Source organism: Mesoplodon bidens, assembly GCF_964165515.1.
Source record: "Mesoplodon bidens genome assembly, chromosome: X".
NCBI classification, from domain to species: domain Eukaryota; kingdom Metazoa; phylum Chordata; class Mammalia; order Artiodactyla; family Ziphiidae; genus Mesoplodon; species Mesoplodon bidens.
Genome location: NC_138163.1, coordinates 85,319,780 through 85,339,461, shown reverse-complemented (window position 1 = coordinate 85,339,461; position 19,682 = coordinate 85,319,780). Strand labels below are relative to the sequence as shown.

At 47.4% G+C, this 19,682-nt stretch overlaps 1 protein-coding gene across 1 annotated transcript; it reads right to left on the bottom strand.

Moving 5' to 3' along the window:
- Positions 1–3,075: 3,075 nt before the first annotated feature.
- Positions 3,076–5,321, bottom strand: LOC308609403 (uncharacterized protein CXorf49 homolog; the record flags this gene model as incomplete). The annotated part of the gene is made up of 3 exons (XM_081223082.1): positions 3,076–3,146; positions 3,258–3,414; positions 4,077–5,321. The coding sequence occupies 3 exons, from the start codon at positions 5,319–5,321 to the stop codon at positions 3,076–3,078; spliced, it is 1,473 nt and encodes a 490-aa protein (XP_081079208.1).
- Positions 5,322–19,682: the final 14,361 nt, after the last annotated feature.

The following is a 19,682-nucleotide window of genomic DNA, read 5'->3' as shown; positions in this document are numbered from 1 at the left end:
CCACCTTCTCCAGGGAGGGGTTTGAGTGGATTAAGTCCCACGAATGTTCTTTTCTGACCCTGAGGTCTGTGACTGCCCCATCCCACATGTGGTCTGTCCACCTGAGCTCATGCCATAGACTCTGGAAGCGAGTAACTGTGAGAATATGGGGGAAGGGTGGGCTCAAGTGCTCCCCATTGTCCAGGCGCAGTCACTCCTTACTTCCCATCCTCACTGCGCCCACCCTGCCCCTGTCCCGGGTAGCTCATGTTGGGTGGTCTCTTATATGGGTCCCCTGATTCTAAGATGAGCTACTCTGAGGAGCCACTCTTCCCAATCTCATTCCATCCACAACCACAGCAGCTGTCAGATATCATAGGATCACAGAGTAGGATCGAGAGCCTCCTACAGCGAATCCAACATTTCGAGCATCCCGACACCCTGTCGTGGGGTTTGGTGACTTCTGCATCCTCCCCCGCCTATGCTTTGGGAATTTAACGACAACCCTTGAACAAAACAGATCCGACCCTTGCTTTTGCTCATCCAATGCCTTACAGAACCTGGACCAGCCTCTACTCTCTTTACTCCCTGAATCACATCTTCCTCCCTCAAGGGAGATTATCCCCGATTACTTTTATTCACACACAGGGACACACAGTCACCAACCTTGAATGTCCTATTTACCATCATACCCCCTTTTGTGTAGTAAAATACCGGTCTTTTGGGAAGGGTGCCAGGCAGAATCGCCTCACTCAAACACAGATCTGTCCCTCTGAGTCTCAGGCTAGTACATCCCTGGGTCCCGGCTGAGGGAAGGAAGTGCTCCCCAACCTCCAGTGAGGGGGAAATTGAACATGGAGCTCAGACTCAATCTCATGTGTCCTAAAGAGGCAGTCTGGGAGACTGAGCTGGGACACAGAAGTATAATTTCCAGGAAAATCTGTGTCATGGGGCTGGTGGAAGAGTATTTGACAGGGACCATGCAAGAACACAGACCTACTAACCACACTTGCCATAGAACCTGACGGGCCAATTTCCACTCAAGGGTATAGAGACGACCAGGCTGGAGGAGGGTGGTCAGCTGGCTAGGGCAGGGAGGATGTGAATGCTTCCAGATTGGAGCTCTGGAAGGGGGTCATGAGTTCCTGCTGATGGGGAGGGGTAATGGCAGAGACGAATGGGAACCACCAGACCCCAAAGGAGGAGGGTGGTTTGGAGAGAATTAGAAGAGGGCCTTCGGGGGCAAGGGATGACGTGTCAATGTGGCCAGGGAGAGCACACACAGGACCCAGACCTGGGGCACTCCGCTGACTTGACTGCAGGGATGGTAGCAGAGGCTGGTCCAGAGTCCCCACCACAGGATGCGAAAGATACTGTTCTGGAAAAGGCTCTGCTGTGGAGCAGTGCCGTGCCCCGGCCCCCAACCCTACCCCTACCCCTCCAGAGAGAAGGCAGAACACATAATATGAGAGGTACTTTATTTCAAAACTGCTGTGAAACTGGGGAGGGGGCAAAACAAGGGTAGAGGAAGCCCTAGCTGAGGCAGAACAGGAGGGAACGAGCTTGGCCACAGCTCCCGGGCTCCAAAGGTACCAGCTGCCCCTCCTGCAGGAAGACGCTGGGCTCAACCTGTAAAACAGCAGAGTCAGGGAAGAGCCTCAAGCCAGGGCCAGCCCCCAGCCCTGCTCAACAGCCAGGACTGTGGGAAGGGGTACGGTGTGTGTAACACTCACTTCAAAGTGTCAGGATCGTGAGAGCCATGTCCTTCATGGTGTCTGCAACAGGGACAGGCATTAGTAGGCACTCCAGAGAGAGGGATATGGAAGCCCGTCCCCCTATCCCCGTGAGGAACCGCCTAGCCCTGAAACCTGAAACCCCCTCCAGACCCGATGCAAAGAGCTCTGGACCAGATCACTCCCCACCACCGGAATTGAATGTGGAACTGGTTCCTAAAGGGAAACAAAGTGAGCCAGCAGCTCTGATGCTGTGGGCCGTGCCACAACCAGTCAGATCCCATCACACACACAAACAAACAATCCAGCAAGAACCTTAGAAGCCACACCAAGCAGCAGTTCAAGGGAAAATCAACGAGGCATCTCTAAAAGTCCTATCAGAAGGAGATTCCCTAGGACTGGTCTGGTTGGCAAAGTGTGCATGCAGTCCAGACAGTACTTTGCTACTTGTACACACGCCCAGGTGTACATGCACAGCCGGCTCCAGGGCCAGGCCTGCTAGGTTCTCCTCCCCACAGGGATGTTGGTCCCTGCGAGGCCGACTGCACCTGCAGCCCAGCCCCACCCCAGGTGCCCACCCGGGTTCTGAACTAAGACACCGCTCTCTGTCCCTGGTTCCTCATACCACATTTCTTCTTAAGGTCGTCTACTTCTCTCTGTAGCACGAGACACTAGGCCAGCAGACACAGGAGGAAATGATTAGTATAATCTGGCCTCCTCTCTCCTCCACCTTCTCCTCTCCACAGGGCCCTCCACCCCAAAGCCGGGTGGCTAGAATGGCAAGCGCTCCTCAGTGGAACGCAGGTGGGCTCCCTCCATGGGGTACGTGATGGGGGCAGGGGAGGGGTGGCCCCCACACATGTCAGCTGAACTTGGACCCAGATCCCACCCTCGAGTTTGGGCCTGCATTTCCAGGAGCCAGAGGAAGCATTACCCAAGGACAGCCCGGCATTCCCAGTGGCTGCTGCGGCGTTTCCGGTCTTGGGGGATGGTCAAGTGGCTCCCAGTCACCTGAGAGGGAAAGGACACACAATCCAGCTTCCCAGGCTCCCAGTGAGGTGGAAAGGGCCAAGTGGGGTCTACCGTGAGGTGAGGCGGCACCACCCTCTGCTGGCGACCAGCCGCCCCTGCTCTGCCCAGAAGCCCGAACCTTCTCTCTGGGCCTGCCTCCGCTGTTACCCGGGGGCAGCCATTTCGCCATTGCATTGTGGTCCCCAAGCTATGTGCCTCTGGATTCGCCCCTCCCAGAGCTGCAGCCACAGCCAGCACGTGGGAGAGCAATGTGGGCGAAAAGGACTTAACAGAAAAGGCTGTTCCCCTGTAAGGCTACACCCGGAGGAGCTGTTTGTGGCACTGCCACCGATCAGCCCCGCCGCACAAACCCCACACAGAGGATGATGTGGCTCAAGGCCAGCCCTGCCAGCACCCCGTCTCCTGTGGGAGAAGCTGCCTGAGAGAAAGGCTGTGCCCCCAACAGAGACAGAGACAGAGGTTTCTGCCCTCCACCCCTCTCCCCTCCCCTCCTATCAAACCCACGACACTCACCTGAGGGGACAGGCCCCCTGCGCATGACTTCTCCCTGGTTCAGGGCCAAGGGCTCTGATTTTCCTGGATCTTGGGGGCTTCTGGTGTCGACCTCACCACTGCTGGCTTTTCCACGATGCATGCGCGGATAAGATGTCCCTGGCCTGTGAGCTGGCAGCTGAAACACAAATTTTTCACCGATTTGGAAAAGGAAGTGTGTGTGTCTGTGTGTGTGTGTGTGTGTGTGTGTGTGTGTGAGAGAGAGAGAGAGAGAGAGAGAGAGAGAGAGAGAGAGAGAGAGTGTGTGTTGTGTGATTTCGGCCTGGGTGAGGCAGGGAATTGGGAAGGGAATTGAAAGGCTGATCTCATTAGCACTTTCTCCCTCCGTCAGCCCCAGGCCAGCAGGCAGAGGTGATCTAGGGACAACAGTGGGGCACTGAGTAAGCCCAGGGCCCCTGCAAGGAAGGTCTGGGGAACAGCTAGGAAATAGGATTCAGGAAGCTGGTGAGTCTAAATACTGAGGCTTTTCGGGGAAGCTTTTAAGGGATCCCCCGACCCAATTCAGCTACCAACCCTCCCTTCCATCCCAGCCCCAGTCTCTCAGAGGACGCTGGAAACAGGCCAAGGGTGGAGAACCAGGCCCAGCACACCCGAAGTGCTACCTTACTGTTTGTCCCTAGTAAAAGGAGCCCGATCAGGCATCATAATGACCCAGTGACCGAGGGGCACCCAATGACGACCCCTGAGGGGTGGACAGAGGCAGCATGGGTGAAGACGTGTGCTCTGGGTGCGGTGGGGGCGGGGAAGAGTGGGGAGAGAGGAGGAGCCTGGCCTACTCACTTGGCCCTTTGGGGCTGGGTCTCTATTTGGGTCCTTATCTTCTCCCGCCACAGCCTCAGACTCCCTTGTCCACGTGACCACGGATTTCTTCCCAGCGCTGGTGTGCTTGGCCTGTTTGGTTCCGGAAGGGACCAAGGTATACCTCTTGGATCTCCCAAGCAGCGGAATACCAGAGACTGGGGGAAAGGTGGCCGGTTCCAGCGGAGGTGCCCAGATTCGCTGCCCCCAGGAAGGGAAGTTTTTCCCCAGGGCAAGTGTGGAGGCTCCCCCGAGGGATTTCTTCTCCTGGGTCCCCTTCTTCCTAGGAGTGACCTGCGGCAGGCCACCTGCCGTAGCAGCAGCAGCAGCAGCAGCTCCCGGGGAGCTGGGCTTGCTGCCCCCGTCCCCCCAGAGCACGCTCTGCATTTTCTTAGGGGAAGAGATGCCCTGCTCTCCCACGCCCTGCCTTTCCACAACCGAAGAGAATCCTCGCAGAGCCGAGGACAAGGAAGAGCCTGTCACGTGAAGGAAATTCTCCCTGATTTGGAAATTCGAGTGACTGGGAGTGTCCCCGGGATCCTCGGGTCTGCTGGGCTCGGCCTGGCCTCCTCCTCCGGGGTAAGTACTCACCGTCATCAGCTCTGTGTCACTGAACTCATCTGAGGACTCGGAGTCGGATAGCTGCCGGACCAGGCCTTCATTGGAGAAGCGCTGGCGATCCACAGCCACGTTCAACCTACGCTTAGTGGCTCTCTCAGGCTTCCTCCAGGCCTGGCCCGCTTCGGGCCCACCGAGGGGGAGAGGGCCGGCCAGAGCCGGCGGTGCTACCCCACAGCTCTGGGCGGTCGCTCCTGGACCGCCGGGACCCGCCTCGAGGCCGGCGGACACTTCGAAGGAGGCGCAGGGCTCCGCCAACGGGTACCTGCAGAAGCCCAGCATGTCCCAGTCGTACAGCTGCTGCGTGGTGCCCGCCGCAGACTCCTCGGCCAGGTCCAGGAGGTCCCTCATGTCGTCAGCCGGGGAGTCAGGTCGGCCTTCATGGCCACACAGCACCGGACCTCCCGCTTCTAGCATCTCCCACTCTGACTGGAAGCTCTTGGGATCCGGGCAGCCGCTCCCGCCCCCGCCGCTCGGCAGCTTCCTGGGCTCAGGGCCGCGGTTGGGTCCCCGCGGAACTGCGCGGCCGGCCGGGCGGACGCCGGCTCGCTCCCCGCCCTCTGGGCCGAAACCCGTTCCCCACACAGACACCTCATCTGGGGAGCTCATGTCGCGACCCGGGCGGCCGCGGAACCAGGGCGACAGTTGATGGCCCGAGCTGCGGTCGCCGTCACGGCGGACGAGGCGGGCGGCGCTCTGTGAGCAGCGTCAACCACCTCAGGCGCCGCACGAGCTCGCCTCAGAAGAAACGACGCGCGACTTTCAGCGCGCCTCCCACGCCCACGCCGCGGCCACCTCATTGGTCCGGCCCCCGCCAACCAGCGGGCGCCTCGTTCGCCTGTCCCCTCGAGGCCTAGCCAATGGGGTCGAGGGCCTCTGCTTTGCCCTCAAGCCCGTGGGCGGTCCAAGCAGTTGGCTGGTGAAGGGGATGGTGGGAGTGCCTCCCTCTGTCAAGTCTCTCGGCCCGCCTCCTCCCGTCCCGCCTCCCCTTTCCAGTTAGAGTCACAGCTCTGAGCCTCCGTTTCCCATCTATACAGGGGATAGGGGAGTGAGGGCGCCGGGCTCCAGGGGTGGTGAGGATGAAATGTCAAGATGGAGGCACTGGACGCCTAGCACGCGCCGAAAGCATTTGCCAGTCTCCCCTCCACCGCAAGCCTTACGACCCAACAGGAGAATGGGCATAGGAGTCCCGCAGTCAGTGATCAGGGGTCGGCCAGAGAGCAAAGGGATTGTATTTTCATTCTGTATGGTCTCTGTCTCAACTGCTGCATCAAATGTGGCTCAGCAAACGTTATTGGCAGGCGGGTTTAGCGGACAGACTGGGGTTGGCGGACAGATTGGGGTTGGCCTCGCTCCATCAGCCCTTCCCCCTCTCTGAGGCAAATTCAAAGAAGAGGAAATCGCAGTGGCCAGTTACACCCCAAAAGATGCTCGCCACCGCTGATCCTGGAGATGTGAACTAAAACCACGAATCGGGTTTCACACACTAGGTTGACAACCTTCAAAGAGCTTAACCATTCCGAGGGTGGGAGAGGTGAGGAGCAAACCCCTGTGGCGGTGGTGCAAGAGACCCATTTGGGAGGTAATTTGGCAGAATCCATTGAAAGCAACTTAGTGCCAGCACGGACTCTGCGCCTGGCACTCTTCTAAGTGCTGGGCATAAATAGTAATGCATCCACATGACACGCCTAGAACTCTAGTGCCAGCTATTACTGGCCTCTTACCGGTGAGCAAACAGGCACTGAGAGGTTCAGCCACTGGCCCAAGGTCCTTCGGCTCGTGGGGATCAGCGGCAGGGTTGAAACCAATCAATCTGACTCCAGAGTCCTTGTTTTGAGCCCAAGATCTTAAAAAGGAAAAAAAAAATAGGTATTTCCTCTATGTTCCGGCAAGTCCCCCGCCTGGTACTTCTTCCCTAGACATGCTGGTACCTGTAGTGTACAGGAGCCCATGCACAAGGGTGTTGGTGTTGGGAAAAACTGGGAACACTCCAAATTCCCATCAGTAAGGAAATGGATGAATGCAACGTGGCTTAGCATCCAGTAGCATAAAGCGTGGCAGTCCAGCGGAATGCATCAGGCCATTCTCACAGCTTTTGAAAGCATCCTCCTGACTTCAAACTGCAAGTTGCAGACCGATGACTTTGGATTCACATTTTTAAGTTAAATCACTTGCGTGCGTGGGCACACACACACACACCAGTCAATCCTATGTAATATATGAGAATTTAGTATATGTAGAAGTATGTTTTAAACTTTTTATGTATGCACATCCAAGGCCTACCAGTTGTGATGGCGGTCGGTGTGGATAGCCAGGTGTCTCTCAATTTTTCTTGGAACTGTCAGTTCTCAGCTTCCCTGAGCTGAGCAGTACTGATGTCTGGGTAGGGGTCCCTCACTTGGTTTCTATACGGCCCTTGGGTGTCAGAATTTCCCTTGTCTGCCACCCATCTCCTACTCTGACACCCCTCCATTCCTCCCATACCTTCCTTCTGCTCTTACCCGTTCATACTCCTCTGTCTTCAGTCACCTCTCTCTCCTGCATCCTGCTCTGGCTGACCTCCTGGAGAGTCCTGGCGTGTCTGAACCCCTCTTGCCTATGGAACTCAAAGGCCCAGTTTTCTGGGCCTGAGTTTCTGCACCTGAGAAGCTGGCCATGCTGGAGAAGTTACAGAGCAGGGGAGATTTGGTGCACTGTAAATCTGCAATCCTCCTCCTTGAGCCTGCCCCCGATGGTACCTGCCTGTTTGTGGATACCGCCCTCTTCCACTTCTCCCAGTGACTTTTTAAGTCATGGTGTGCTATTTCAAATATGTTAAAATGGATAAGGAAGGATATAGCAAAATCTCCTGCTTCCACCAGCATCCTATGAAACATTACTAGTGGATCCAGTGGAAGCCTCCATCTTCCCTCTCACCATTTCCATTCCCTTCCTCCCTCCCCCATAGAGAGACTCCCAGAACTTCTTCTCACCTTCTCCACTCTCTTCGTCCCTGTGGCTCTCCTACCTCCTCTTCCCATACATCCCATACATCTCCAATGATGTCACTAATCTCTGCTTTAACCCCTTATGCTTACCAGGATCCAATACTGGTTTTGACTTACATTCTTGGCCTGGGGTGGGAGCCAGTGGCAGAGGTTCCTCTTGGCTTTCCCCACCGTGATAGCTCTTACTCCACAGACCAATGACCCAATGTGTAGGTCATTGCTCCAACTGCCAAGTGTATCACTTAGAATTATCAGCTTGGGGACTGGAGAAATGACCACTGTGTTTGTCCAGGGACCCAGTCAGCTCACCGTGAACTGATCTCTATCCCCAACTCCTTTTACTGCCAGAACCTCATAAGCCCCACTCTAATGGGGCCCCATCATGACACTTTGGGCTTCCGGAATCAATGTCAGCTCAGAAACTGTGTCCAGTAGTCCTAGATATGTCTGTGTCCAGTGCCAGTGTGCAGTCACCCAAGCATCTAAGAACAGTGCTATGAACATTTGCATACAGATTTTTTTGTGAATATAAGTTTTCATTTCTCTTGGGTAAATATCTAGGAGTTAACTTGCTGGATTGAATCGTTAGTGTATTTTTTACTGTTTCCAGAGAGTCTATACCATTTTTTGCATTCTCACCAACAATGCAGGAGAGTTCTAGCTGTTCCTCAGTCTGTCTAGCACTTGGTATTGTCTGTATTTTGTTTTTATTTCAGCCATGCTTATAGCTATGTTGTCGTATTTCATTCTGGCTTTAGTTATTTCCCTAATGACTAATGAGGTCAAACATCTTCTCAGTAGCTTACTGACCATCCAATAAGCAAGATGTCAGTTCGATTTTTTCTTTGCTCATTGTTTATTGTGTTGTTTGATTTCTCATTACTGAATATCGAATGTTCTTTATCTCTTTCGGATACAAGTTTTTTTATCATGTGTGCTTTGCAAATATTGTTTCCCAATCTGTGGCTTATGCTTTCAAAAACAAAGAAACAGACAAAACCCAAATAACACAATTTAAAAATGGACCAAGGAATTGATTAGATATTTCTCCAAAGAAGACACATAAATGACCTACAGGTATAAGAAAAATGCTCAACATCACTAGTCAACAGGGAAATGCAATTCAAAACCACAATGAGTTATCACCTCACAACTGTTAACATGGCCAGTATTAAAAAAATAAAACTTAAAGTAGCAAGTGTTGGCAAGGTAGTGAAGAAAATGAATCCCTTGTGGATTGCTGGTGGGAGTGTAAAATTGTGCACCCACCATGGAAAACAGTATGGAAGTTCCTAAAAAAATAAAACTAGAACTCCCATATGATCCAGCATTCTCACTTCCGTATATTTACATTTACATTACAAAATAATTGAAATCAGGATCTTGCATAGATTATTGCACTCCCATGTTCATTGTACCATTATTCACAATAGTCAAGAGGTGAAGACAACCTAAATATCTATCAACAGGTGAATGGACAAAAGGTGGTATATATAATGTATACATATAACAGAATATTATTCAGCCTTTAAAAAGAAGGAAATCTTGCTATATGCTGTAGTATGGATGAACTTTGAGGATATTATACTAAGTGAAGTAAGCCAATCACAAAGGACAAATACTGCATGTTTCCACTTATATGGGGTACCTAAAGTAGTCAAACTCTTAGAAACAGAAAGTAGAATCCTGGTTGCCAAGGGCTTGGGGGAGGGGGAAATGGGGAGTTGTTGTTCCATGAGTATAGATTTGCAGTCATGCAAGATGAAGAATTCCGGAGATCTGATTACAACAATGTTCATATAGTTAACAACACTGTACACTAAAAACATTGTTAATAAGGTAGGTTTCCTATTATGTGTTTTTGCAATAAAAATGAATTAAAAAATAAAATGCCTTATTCAATGGCTTTTTGTATATTCACAGTTGTGCATCTATCACAATCAATTTTAGGATATTTTTGTTAGCCCAAGAAGACGCCCTATATCCCTTACCCAACACCCTGAACCCCCCCAACCTACCCCCAGCCCTATAGGCAAGTAATAAACTACTTTCTGTCTCTATGATTTGCCTATTTAGTAAATTTGGTATAAATGGAATCACACAATATATAGTACATTTTGTCTGGCTTCTTTCACTTAATATAATGTTTTCAAGGTTCACCCATGTTGTAGCATGTATCAGTACTTCATTTATTTTTATTGCCAAATAATATTCCATGGTATGGGTATACCACATTCTATTTATACATTCATCAGTTTATGGGCATTTGGGTTATGTTTAGTTTGGGAATGTTGTGGATAATATTCCCAAACTAAATGCTGTTAAGCATATTCATATACATTTTGAGTTCATGAGATTTTGTGTGAACATATGTTTGCAGTTCTCTTCGGTAGATCCCTAGGAATGGACATTCAGGATCATATGGTAACTCTATGTTTAACTTTTTAAGAAAACACCAGAATATTTTCCAAAAAGATTCAACTATTTTACATTATCACCAGAAGTGTATGAGGATTCAAGTTTCTCCAAGTCCAAATATTTGTTATTATCTGTATTTTAGATTATAGCCATCCTATTTTTTTTTTGCAACATGGTATCTCATTATGGTTTTGATTTACATTTCCCTACTGACTAGTGGTTCTGAACATCCTTTCATATGCTTATTAACCATTTCTATACCTTCTTTGGTTAAATGTCTATACAAATCTTTTACCCAATTTTTTAATGGGGTCATTTTCTTATTTATTTATTATTCTTATTCTTTATTCTGCATACAAGTTCTTTGGTAGATCTGTGACTTTCAAATATTTTCTCCCAGTCTGTACCTTGTCTTTTCATTTTCTGAATAGTGCCTTCTGAAGCATAAATGTTTTAAATTTTGACGAAGTCCAATTTATCAAGTTTTTCTTTTATGGATCATGCTTTTGGTGTTGTATCTAAGAAATCATCGCCTAGCTCATGCATACAAATATTTTTCTCCTAGGGCTTCTTTTAACAGATTTATAGTTGTAGGTTTTACTTTTAAGTCTCTGATCCATTTTGCATTAAGTTTTGTGTGTGCTGTGAAGTAAGGTTCAAAGTTTGTATTTTTGCATGATATCCAGTTGTACCAGCACCACATGTTGAAAAGACTATCCTTTCCCCATTGCATTGAAAATCATTGACAATAAATATAAGCATAGTTTGTTATTTCTAAACTCTCAATTCTGTTCCATTGATCTATCTCTATGTCAGTATCACACTAACTTGATTATCTGTATTTTTATCGTAAGTTTTGAAATCACAAAGTGGAATCTTCCAAGTTTGTTCTTTTTTGAAGTAGTTTTGGATATTCTGTTTTGTTCTGTTTTGTTTTGTTTTTCATTTCCATATGAATTTTCTGGATCAGCCTGTGAGTTTCTACAAAGAAAGCCTGCTGAAATTTCGATAGAGATTGAATTGAATCTATATGTCAATTTGGGGAGAATTACCATATAAATATTGAGTCTTACAACCATGAACATGCAATGCCTTTCCAGTTATTTAGATCATCTTTAATTTCTCTCAACAAACATCAATTTGTGTTTCTCAGTGCGTAAGTATTACATTTGGTTTGTTAAATATATGCCTAAGCATTTTATTCTTTTTGATGCTATTGTAACTAGAATTAAGTGTTCCTTGATTTCATTTTTGGATTATTTGCTACATGTATTTAGCAATAAAATTTGTTTTATATATTACTCTTGTATTCTGTGATCTGTTGAACTTCTTTATTAGTTCTACCGTTAGATCCGTTTTTGTGGATTCCTTAGGATTGTCTGCATATGAAATCATGTCATCTGAGAATAAAAAAAAAACTCCCTTTTTATTTCCTACCTGGATGACTTTTAGTTCTTCTTCTTCCCTGTTTGAACTGGCTCAAACTTCCAGTGCAATAATGAATAAAAGTAGTGAGCATGTCTTTGTTGCTGACTTTAGGGAAAAGGTATGCAGTCTTTCACTACTAAATATGATGTTAGCTGTAGGTTTTTCATAGATATCCTTTATGATGCTGAAGAAATTTCTTTCTATTCCTAGTTTTTATATTGTTTTTATCATGAAAGGTGGTGGAATTTTGTCACATGCTCTTTCTGTGTCAGTTAATATGATAATGTTTCAGTGCTTTCTTCTTTTAAAATAGTGTATTACATAAATTGATTTTTAGATGTTAAACCAACCTTGCATTTCTAGAATAAATCCCACTTGGTTATGGTATATTATCCTTTTTATATGTTTCTGAATTCAGTTTGTTAATATTTTCTTGAGGGTTATTTCATCTGTATTCATGAGAAAGATTGGTATGCAATTTTCTTTATTTTGGATGTCTTTGTGTGTTTTGGGCATCAGGGTAATTGTGCTGGTCTCAGCCAATTGATAGTGATACTGTCAGCTAGAAATACCTGGAGGCACTTATCTGTACTCCAAGGCGAGCCCCCACAGATATTTCCCCTTTCAGAACCAATGTTGTGGTTGAACTAGCCCTTGTGGTTCTTATTATAATTGCAAGATGCACCTCAGCAATAACCTTTAGGAGACTGTGAAAGGACGAAGTTTATTACTCACAGGTCATGGAGGGTACATGGCATGCCTTGGACCACACAGAAAGGTTGTGGGTGGAGAAAGAGAGCTGGGACCTGGGGTTATGTATGTATCGGGGTCAAGAGTGAGGGGCCTAGGGTTTCTCAGATTCACTCTTTATTGATGAATTTAACACAGAATGGGAATTAAAGCACAAGAAGGGAAAAACAAGCAGCCAAAGGGTCAGTTATCTAAGTCAATCAGAGATCTCTAAAACAAAGGAAACTTCAGGGGTGTGGTGGCCTGGCTCTTTACCTAGTCGTGTAGCTGGCAATTTGTTCTTTTTGATATAGCTGTCTTTGAAGTGGTGCCTCAGCAATCAAAAGCTTAATGTCAGGCACTTGCATTACAATTAAGAAAAAAAAAACTGTCAGAGGCTCACACTACAGTAATATTGGCCTACTAGAGCTATTTTGAAAATGTTCATTCCTCTTCTATTTTCTGGAAGAATTTCTGGAGTGTTGCTATTATTTCCATCTGAAATGTTTGATAGCATTCAGCAGTGATGCCATCTGGACAGGAGCATGATTGTGGGAACATTTTTAATTATTAATTTAATTGATTGTCTATTATTGAGTCTGTTTTGAAGTTTGTGTCTCTCTACAAATGTTTTCATTGCATATATGTGTCTAATTTGTTGGTATAAAATTTTTCATACTATTTTCTTATGTTTTTTTAAATTCAATAGGCTCAGTGGTGATGTCTCCCTTTTCAGCCCTGATTTTAGTGATTCCTTAGGAATCTTTTTTTTTTCTTGGTCAGTCTGCCTAAGGTTTGTGATTTGTTATCTTTTTAAAAAACCATCTTTTGGTTTCATTGTGTTGTCCAAAAAAATTAATCAATAGTCAATCGAAGAAAAATGGAAATTTTTATTTGAGCCAACCTGAGGACTATAAGCTGGGAGACAATCTTCAGAAAACTCTGAGGACTGTTCGACCCATTGGAGGTAAAACCGTGATATAAGTTTTTGAGACAAAGTAGCATATTAATAGTTTACATAGTCCAACAAGGCGAGTAGTGGGTATTAATGAGGCATTACAGGATTGAGAAAGGAAAGTTATCTCTTAAGGAGTTACCTCGCTGATTCCAGGAGGAAATTTCTTTTTCTTCTTTCTTTCTTTCTTTTCTTTCTTTCTTTCTTTCTTTCTTTTTTTTCTTTTATTTTTTTTTTTTGGTGTGTGGGCATTCCTGTATCTTTTAAGGGGATCTAGTTAATGTATAATGTGATGCACAAATCACACTAAAGGGGAGGGGGTAGTGGCTCAAATGGGCAGAGAGAGAATTTTATGTTTAAAATGTTTCTTGTCCTGCCTGAAAATAATTTTATTTCATTAATTCCACTTTTGATCATTAATCTTTCAATAGAAAGCATTAGGTGATCAAGTATTTGGTCCCTAAATGCTAGGGTGGTTCTTTACGTGCCTTGGGTCCATCATGTCCCTCGATGCTGGGCCCTAATAGCCCGGTTCTTTCTTTCCTTTTAGGGGGTGGTACTAGTAAGATGTCTGGCAAGGACTAACGGCCAATTCCACGTTGTCCAATAGGACTTGCACCAATTTTACCTTGCATGTGCATTGTGCATGTCCATTATTTTATAGAGAACTATAGATGTGATCAATAGTTTCCAGTTGTTTAGATATCATTATCTTAGTAGGAGCAGGTGATACACAGTGCAAAAAACAAGAAACTAAAACTTTATAAGTTACACAAATTGTAATCAAAGTTGGAAATAGGAGCAACAATATCATTAGTAAAGATTTAAGCCAATATCCTCTTGAACCATACCATTTTCCTAGCATTTCCCTTAAACTGGGAAGACGATCATTCAGAGTGGAAATCCAATTTTTCATACGCATCATAAGCGGGGGCTGCATTGGAAGACTCATCAGGTATAAAAACAAAACATTCACTATGTATTACAACATAAGCTCCCCCTTGGGAAGCTGTTAGAATATTGAGGGCCATGCAATTCTATAGGACTGCTTTTCTCATCATGGAAATTTCTGAACTGAGCAAACACACAGCTTGGTTACTATCATTTAAGGCTTGCTGGGTGGATTTTGTTAAAGCCTCTATATGAGTAATGATATCTTCTATTCCAAGTGAAGGAATAAATATTGCAGCCAAATAATCATACCATTGGAAAACTGATTGAACCCAACATGCCCACATTGAAAGCAGGATGACAGCAGCTGTTTTCAAGGCTACCTGTAGGTGACATTGAACCTGAAGGAAACCAATTGTACACCTTCCTAACCAATCTGGGGAGATCCAAGGTCATAAATTTGTTCTATAAACCTATTGGGTCCTGTTAGAAGCTATCCCACAACTTTAACATCTAGTGAAAACTGTCTTTCAGACATTGAAACATACACCCAAAGGTTATCAAATATTAGGTACGATTCATTTGGGATTTAAAACCACTTACTAATGTGTATCTTGAGGCCATCGTTCTGCAACTTGCCGTTTGAAGTCAGGAGGATGCTTTCTTCTTTTAGTGTCTCTCTTGTGGTTTGATGATTTTCTTCAGTGTTATGTTTGTGTTCCTTTCTCTCTAGTTTTGGTATAACTATAGTAGGTCTTTGATTTATGGTTACCATGGAGTTCATTTATGTTGACCTATAACTATTTGATTTAAGCCAATAGTCATTAAGTTCAAACACATTCTGAAAGCTCTACATTTTTTACTCACCTCCCAACATTTTGTGTTTTTATGTCATATTTCACATCTTCATGTCTATCATTTAACTGTTTATTGTAGTTACAGTTGATTTTACAATTTTTGTCTTTTAACCTTTGTACTAGCTTATTTAACTGGTAAATACCCAGCCTTTATGATATAATTGCTTCACCAGTATATTTTCCCCGTCCTTTAATTTCTTATTTCCTGTTGTAGTCAGTGTTTGTTTTTTTTTTTTTTTTTTTTTTTTTTTTTTACTTCAAGAAGACCTTTTAACCCTTCTTGTAAGGTTGGTTTAGTATTGATGAACTCTTTTAATTTTTGCTTGTCTGAGAAGCCTTTATGTCTCCTTCAATTCTGAATGATAACCTTGCTGGGTAAAGTATCCTAGGTTGTAGGGTTTTCCCTCTCAGCACTTTAAATCTTATCATGCCACTCCCTTCTGACATGCAAAGTATATGCAGAAAAATTAGCTGACAGGCTTATGGGACTTCCCTTGTATGTGACTCTTGTTTTTCTCTTGCTACCTTTAGAATTCTCTCTTTAACTTTTGCCCTTTTAATTATATGTCTTGATGTGGGTGTGTATGGGTTCATTTTGTTTGGGACTCTCTGTGCTTCCTCTGTGTTTCTTTCTTCAGATTAGGGAAGTTTTCAGCCATAATTTCATCAAATACATTTTTCAACCCCTTTCTCTCTCTCTTCTCCTCTGGGACCCCTATAATGCAAATGTGAGTATGCTTGATGTTGTCCCACAGGTCCCTTAAATTATTCTCATTAAAAAAATTGTTTTCTGCACTTATGATTGAGTGATTTCCATTATTCTACTTTCCAGACTGCTTATGTGTTCTTCTCTGTCACCTAATCTGCTGTTATTTCCCTCTAGTGTATTTGCAATTTCAGTTATTATATTCGGCTCTGACTTGTCCTTTTTATATTTTCTAGTTCTTTGTTAAAAATTCTCACTGTGTTCATCTATTCTTTGCCCCAGTTCAGTTAGCATTCATATTACTACTGCTATGAACTCTTCATCAGTTATTTATCAGTTTCCTTAGGGTTTTTTTCAGCATTTTTTCTTGTCTTTAATTTGAAACATGTTCCCCTGTCTACTCATCTTTTTAAAACTTTCTCTGTCTGTATGAAATCAGGTGAGACAGTTATCTATCCCAGTCTTGTGGGTGTGTTCTTGTGTGGGACCATCCCTGTTCAGTCTGCATGTGCCCAGTGGCTCTGGAGGGAGAGCTAGATATGAAGTGAGCATGGGCTGCATCTTCCCCTAGGGTGTGGTGGCAGTCACTGCCCGGGTGGGAAACAGGTCTGGAGTTGAAGGGGCTAGAGCCTGAATAAGGTGTGAGCTGGGGCTTCTTCTCTGCTCAATGGCCCTCACTGCCCTTTGAGGTGTGGGGTTGGGACCTGAAGGGCCAGAGTTAAGAGCCCTGAGGAAGTTGGGTTTCTCCCAGGTGTGATGGCAGTCTCCACATTGGTCTGGGATATAGCCGGGTCCTGAGGGCTTGGGGCAGTATTTCTCTTCTGGTTTCACTTTTCCCCCAGTGTGCACACTGTGGTTAGAGGCTAGAGGGAATGGGCTCTGAGCCAGAGCGGTTCAGGCTGGAAGGGATGGTGCCATACCACTGAGCTGGTCCCATACCCTCCATAGTGTGCACTGGGAAGAGAGTTCCTGTGATGGCGGTCTCCAGCCTGTACTTAGCTTCACACTCTCCAGAGTGTCTGCAGGGACACAAGACCTGGAATGACTGTCTCTACAGGTTAGAGGCGGGTCCAAAGTCTAAGCTGGCTCTGTTTCCTCAAAGTGCACACACACTCATTGGTAATGGCCTCAGCTCAGTGGGGAGCAGTACCGAAGCAAGAGGGGCTAGAACATAAGCCTGGTACAGGCTGGACTGGGGCGGGGCACTGGGTACATCCTAGGAATCCAGCCAGAGGCCTGGGCAGCAATCAAGCCCACCTTCTCCAGGGAGGGGTTTGAGTGGATTAAGTCCCACGAATGTTCTTTTCTGACCCTGAGGTCTGTGACTGCCCCATCCCACATGTGGTCTGTCCACCTGAGCTCATGCCATAGACTCTGGAAGCGAGTAACTGTGAGAATATGGGGGAAGGGTGGGCTCAAGTGCTCCCCATTGTCCAGGCGCAGTCACTCCTTACTTCCCATCCTCACTGCGCCCACCCTGCCCCTGTCCCGGGTAGCTCATGTTGGGTGGTCTCTTATATGGGTCCCCTGATTCTAAGATGAGCTACTCTGAGGAGCCACTCTTCCCAATCTCATTCCATCCACAACCACAGCAGCTGTCAGATATCATAGGATCACAGAGTAGGATCGAGAGCCTCCTACAGCGAATCCAACATTTCGAGCATCCCGACACCCTGTCGTGGGGTTTGGTGACTTCTGCATCCTCCCCCGCCTATGCTTTGGGAATTTAACGACAACCCTTGAACAAAACAGATCCGACCCTTGCTTTTGCTCATCCAATGCCTTACAGAACCTGGACCAGCCTCTACTCTCTTTACTCCCTGAATCACATCTTCCTCCCTCAAGGGAGATTATCCCCGATTACTTTTATTCACACACAGGGACACACAGTCACCAACCTTGAATGTCCTACTTACCATCATACCCCCTTTTGTGTAGTAAAATACCGGTCTTTTGGGAAGGGTGCCAGGCAGAATCGCCTCACTCAAACACAGATCTGTCCCTCTGAGTCTCAGGCTAGTACATCCCTGGGTCCCGGCTGAGGGAAGGAAGTGCTCCCCAACCTCCAGTGAGGGGGAAATTGAACATGGAGCTCAGACTCAATCTCATGTGTCCTAAAGAGGCAGTCTGGGAGACTGAGCTGGGACACAGAAGTATAATTTCCAGGAAAATCTGTGTCATGGGGCTGGTGGAAGAGTATTTGACAGGGACCATGCAAGAACACAGACCTACTAACCACACTTGCCATAGAACCTGACGGGCCAATTTCCACTCAAGGGTATAGAGACGACCAGGCTGGAGGAGGGTGGTCAGCTGGCTAGGGCAGGGAGGATGTGAATGCTTCCAGATTGGAGCTCTGGAAGGGGGTCATGAGTTCCTGCTGATGGGGAGGGGTAATGGCAGAGACGAATGGGAACCACCAGACCCCAAAGGAGGAGGGTGGTTTGGAGAGAATTAGAAGAGGGCCTTCGGGGGCAAGGGATGACGTGTCAATGTGGCCAGGGAGAGCACACACAGGACCCAGACCTGGGGCACTCCGCTGACTTGACTGCAGGGATGGTAGCAGAGGCTGGTCCAGAGTCCCCACCACAGGATGCGAAAGATACTGTTCTGGAAAAGGCTCTGCTGTGGAGCAGTGCCGTGCCCCGGCCCCCAACCCCACCCCTACCCCTCCAGAGAGAAGGCAGAACACATAATATGAGAGGTACTTTATTTCGAAACTGCTGTGAAACTGGGGAGGGGGCAAAACAAGGGTAGAGGAAGCCCTAGCTGAGGCAGAACAGGAGGGAACGAGCTTGGCCACAGCTCCCGGGCTCCAAAGGTACCAGCTGCCCCTCCTGCAGGAAGACGCTGGGCTCAACCTGTAAAACAGCAGAGTCAGGGAAGAGCCTCAAGCCAGGGCCAGCCCCCAGCCCTGCTCAACAGCCAGGACTGTGGGAAGGGGTACGGTGTGTGTAACACTCACTTCAAAGTGTCAGGATCGTGAGAGCCATGTCCTTCATGGTGTCTGCAACAGGGACAGGCATTAGTAGGCACTCCAGAGAGAGGGATATGGAAGCCCGTCCCCCTATCCCCGTGAGGAACCGCCTAGCCCTGAAACCTGAAACCCCCTCCAGACCCGATGCAAAGAGCTCTGGACCAGATCACTCCCCACCACCGGAATTGAATGTGGAACTGGTTCCTAAAGGGAAACAAAGTGAGCCAGCAGCTCTGATGCTGTGGGCCGTGCCACAACCAGTCAGATCCCATCACACACACAAACAAACAATCCAGCAAGAACCTTAGAAGCCACACCAAGCAGCAGTTCAAGGGAAAATCAACGAGGCATCTCTAAAAGTCCTATCAGAAGGAGATTCCCTAGGACTGGTCTGGTTGGCAAAGTGTGCATGCAGTCCAGACAGTACTTTGCTACTTGTACACACGCCCAGGTGTACATGCACAGCCGGCTCCAGGGCCAGGCCTGCTAGGTTCTCCTCCCCACAGGGATGTTGGTCCCTGCGAGGCCGACTGCACCTGCAGCCCAGCCCCACCCCAGGTGCCCACCCGGGTTCTGAACTAAGACACCGCTCTCTGTCCCTGGTTCCTCATACCACATTTCTTCTTAAGGTCGTCTACTTCTCTCTGTAGCACGAGACACTAGGCCAGCAGACACAGGAGGAAATGATTAGTATAATCTGGCCTCCTCTCTCCTCCACCTTCTCCTCTCCACAGGGCCCTCCACCCCAAAGCCGGGTGGCTAGAATGGCAAGCGCTCCTCAGTGGAACGCAGGTGGGCTCCCTCCATGGGGTACGTGATGGGGGCAGGGGAGGGGTGGCCCCCACACATGTCAGCTGAACTTGGACCCAGATCCCACCCTCGAGTTTGGGCCTGCATTTCCAGGAGCCAGAGGAAGCATTACCCAAGGACAGCCCGGCATTCCCAGTGGCTGCTGCGGCGTTTCCGGTCTTGGGGGATGGTCAAGTGGCTCCCAGTCACCTGAGAGGGAAAGGACACACAAT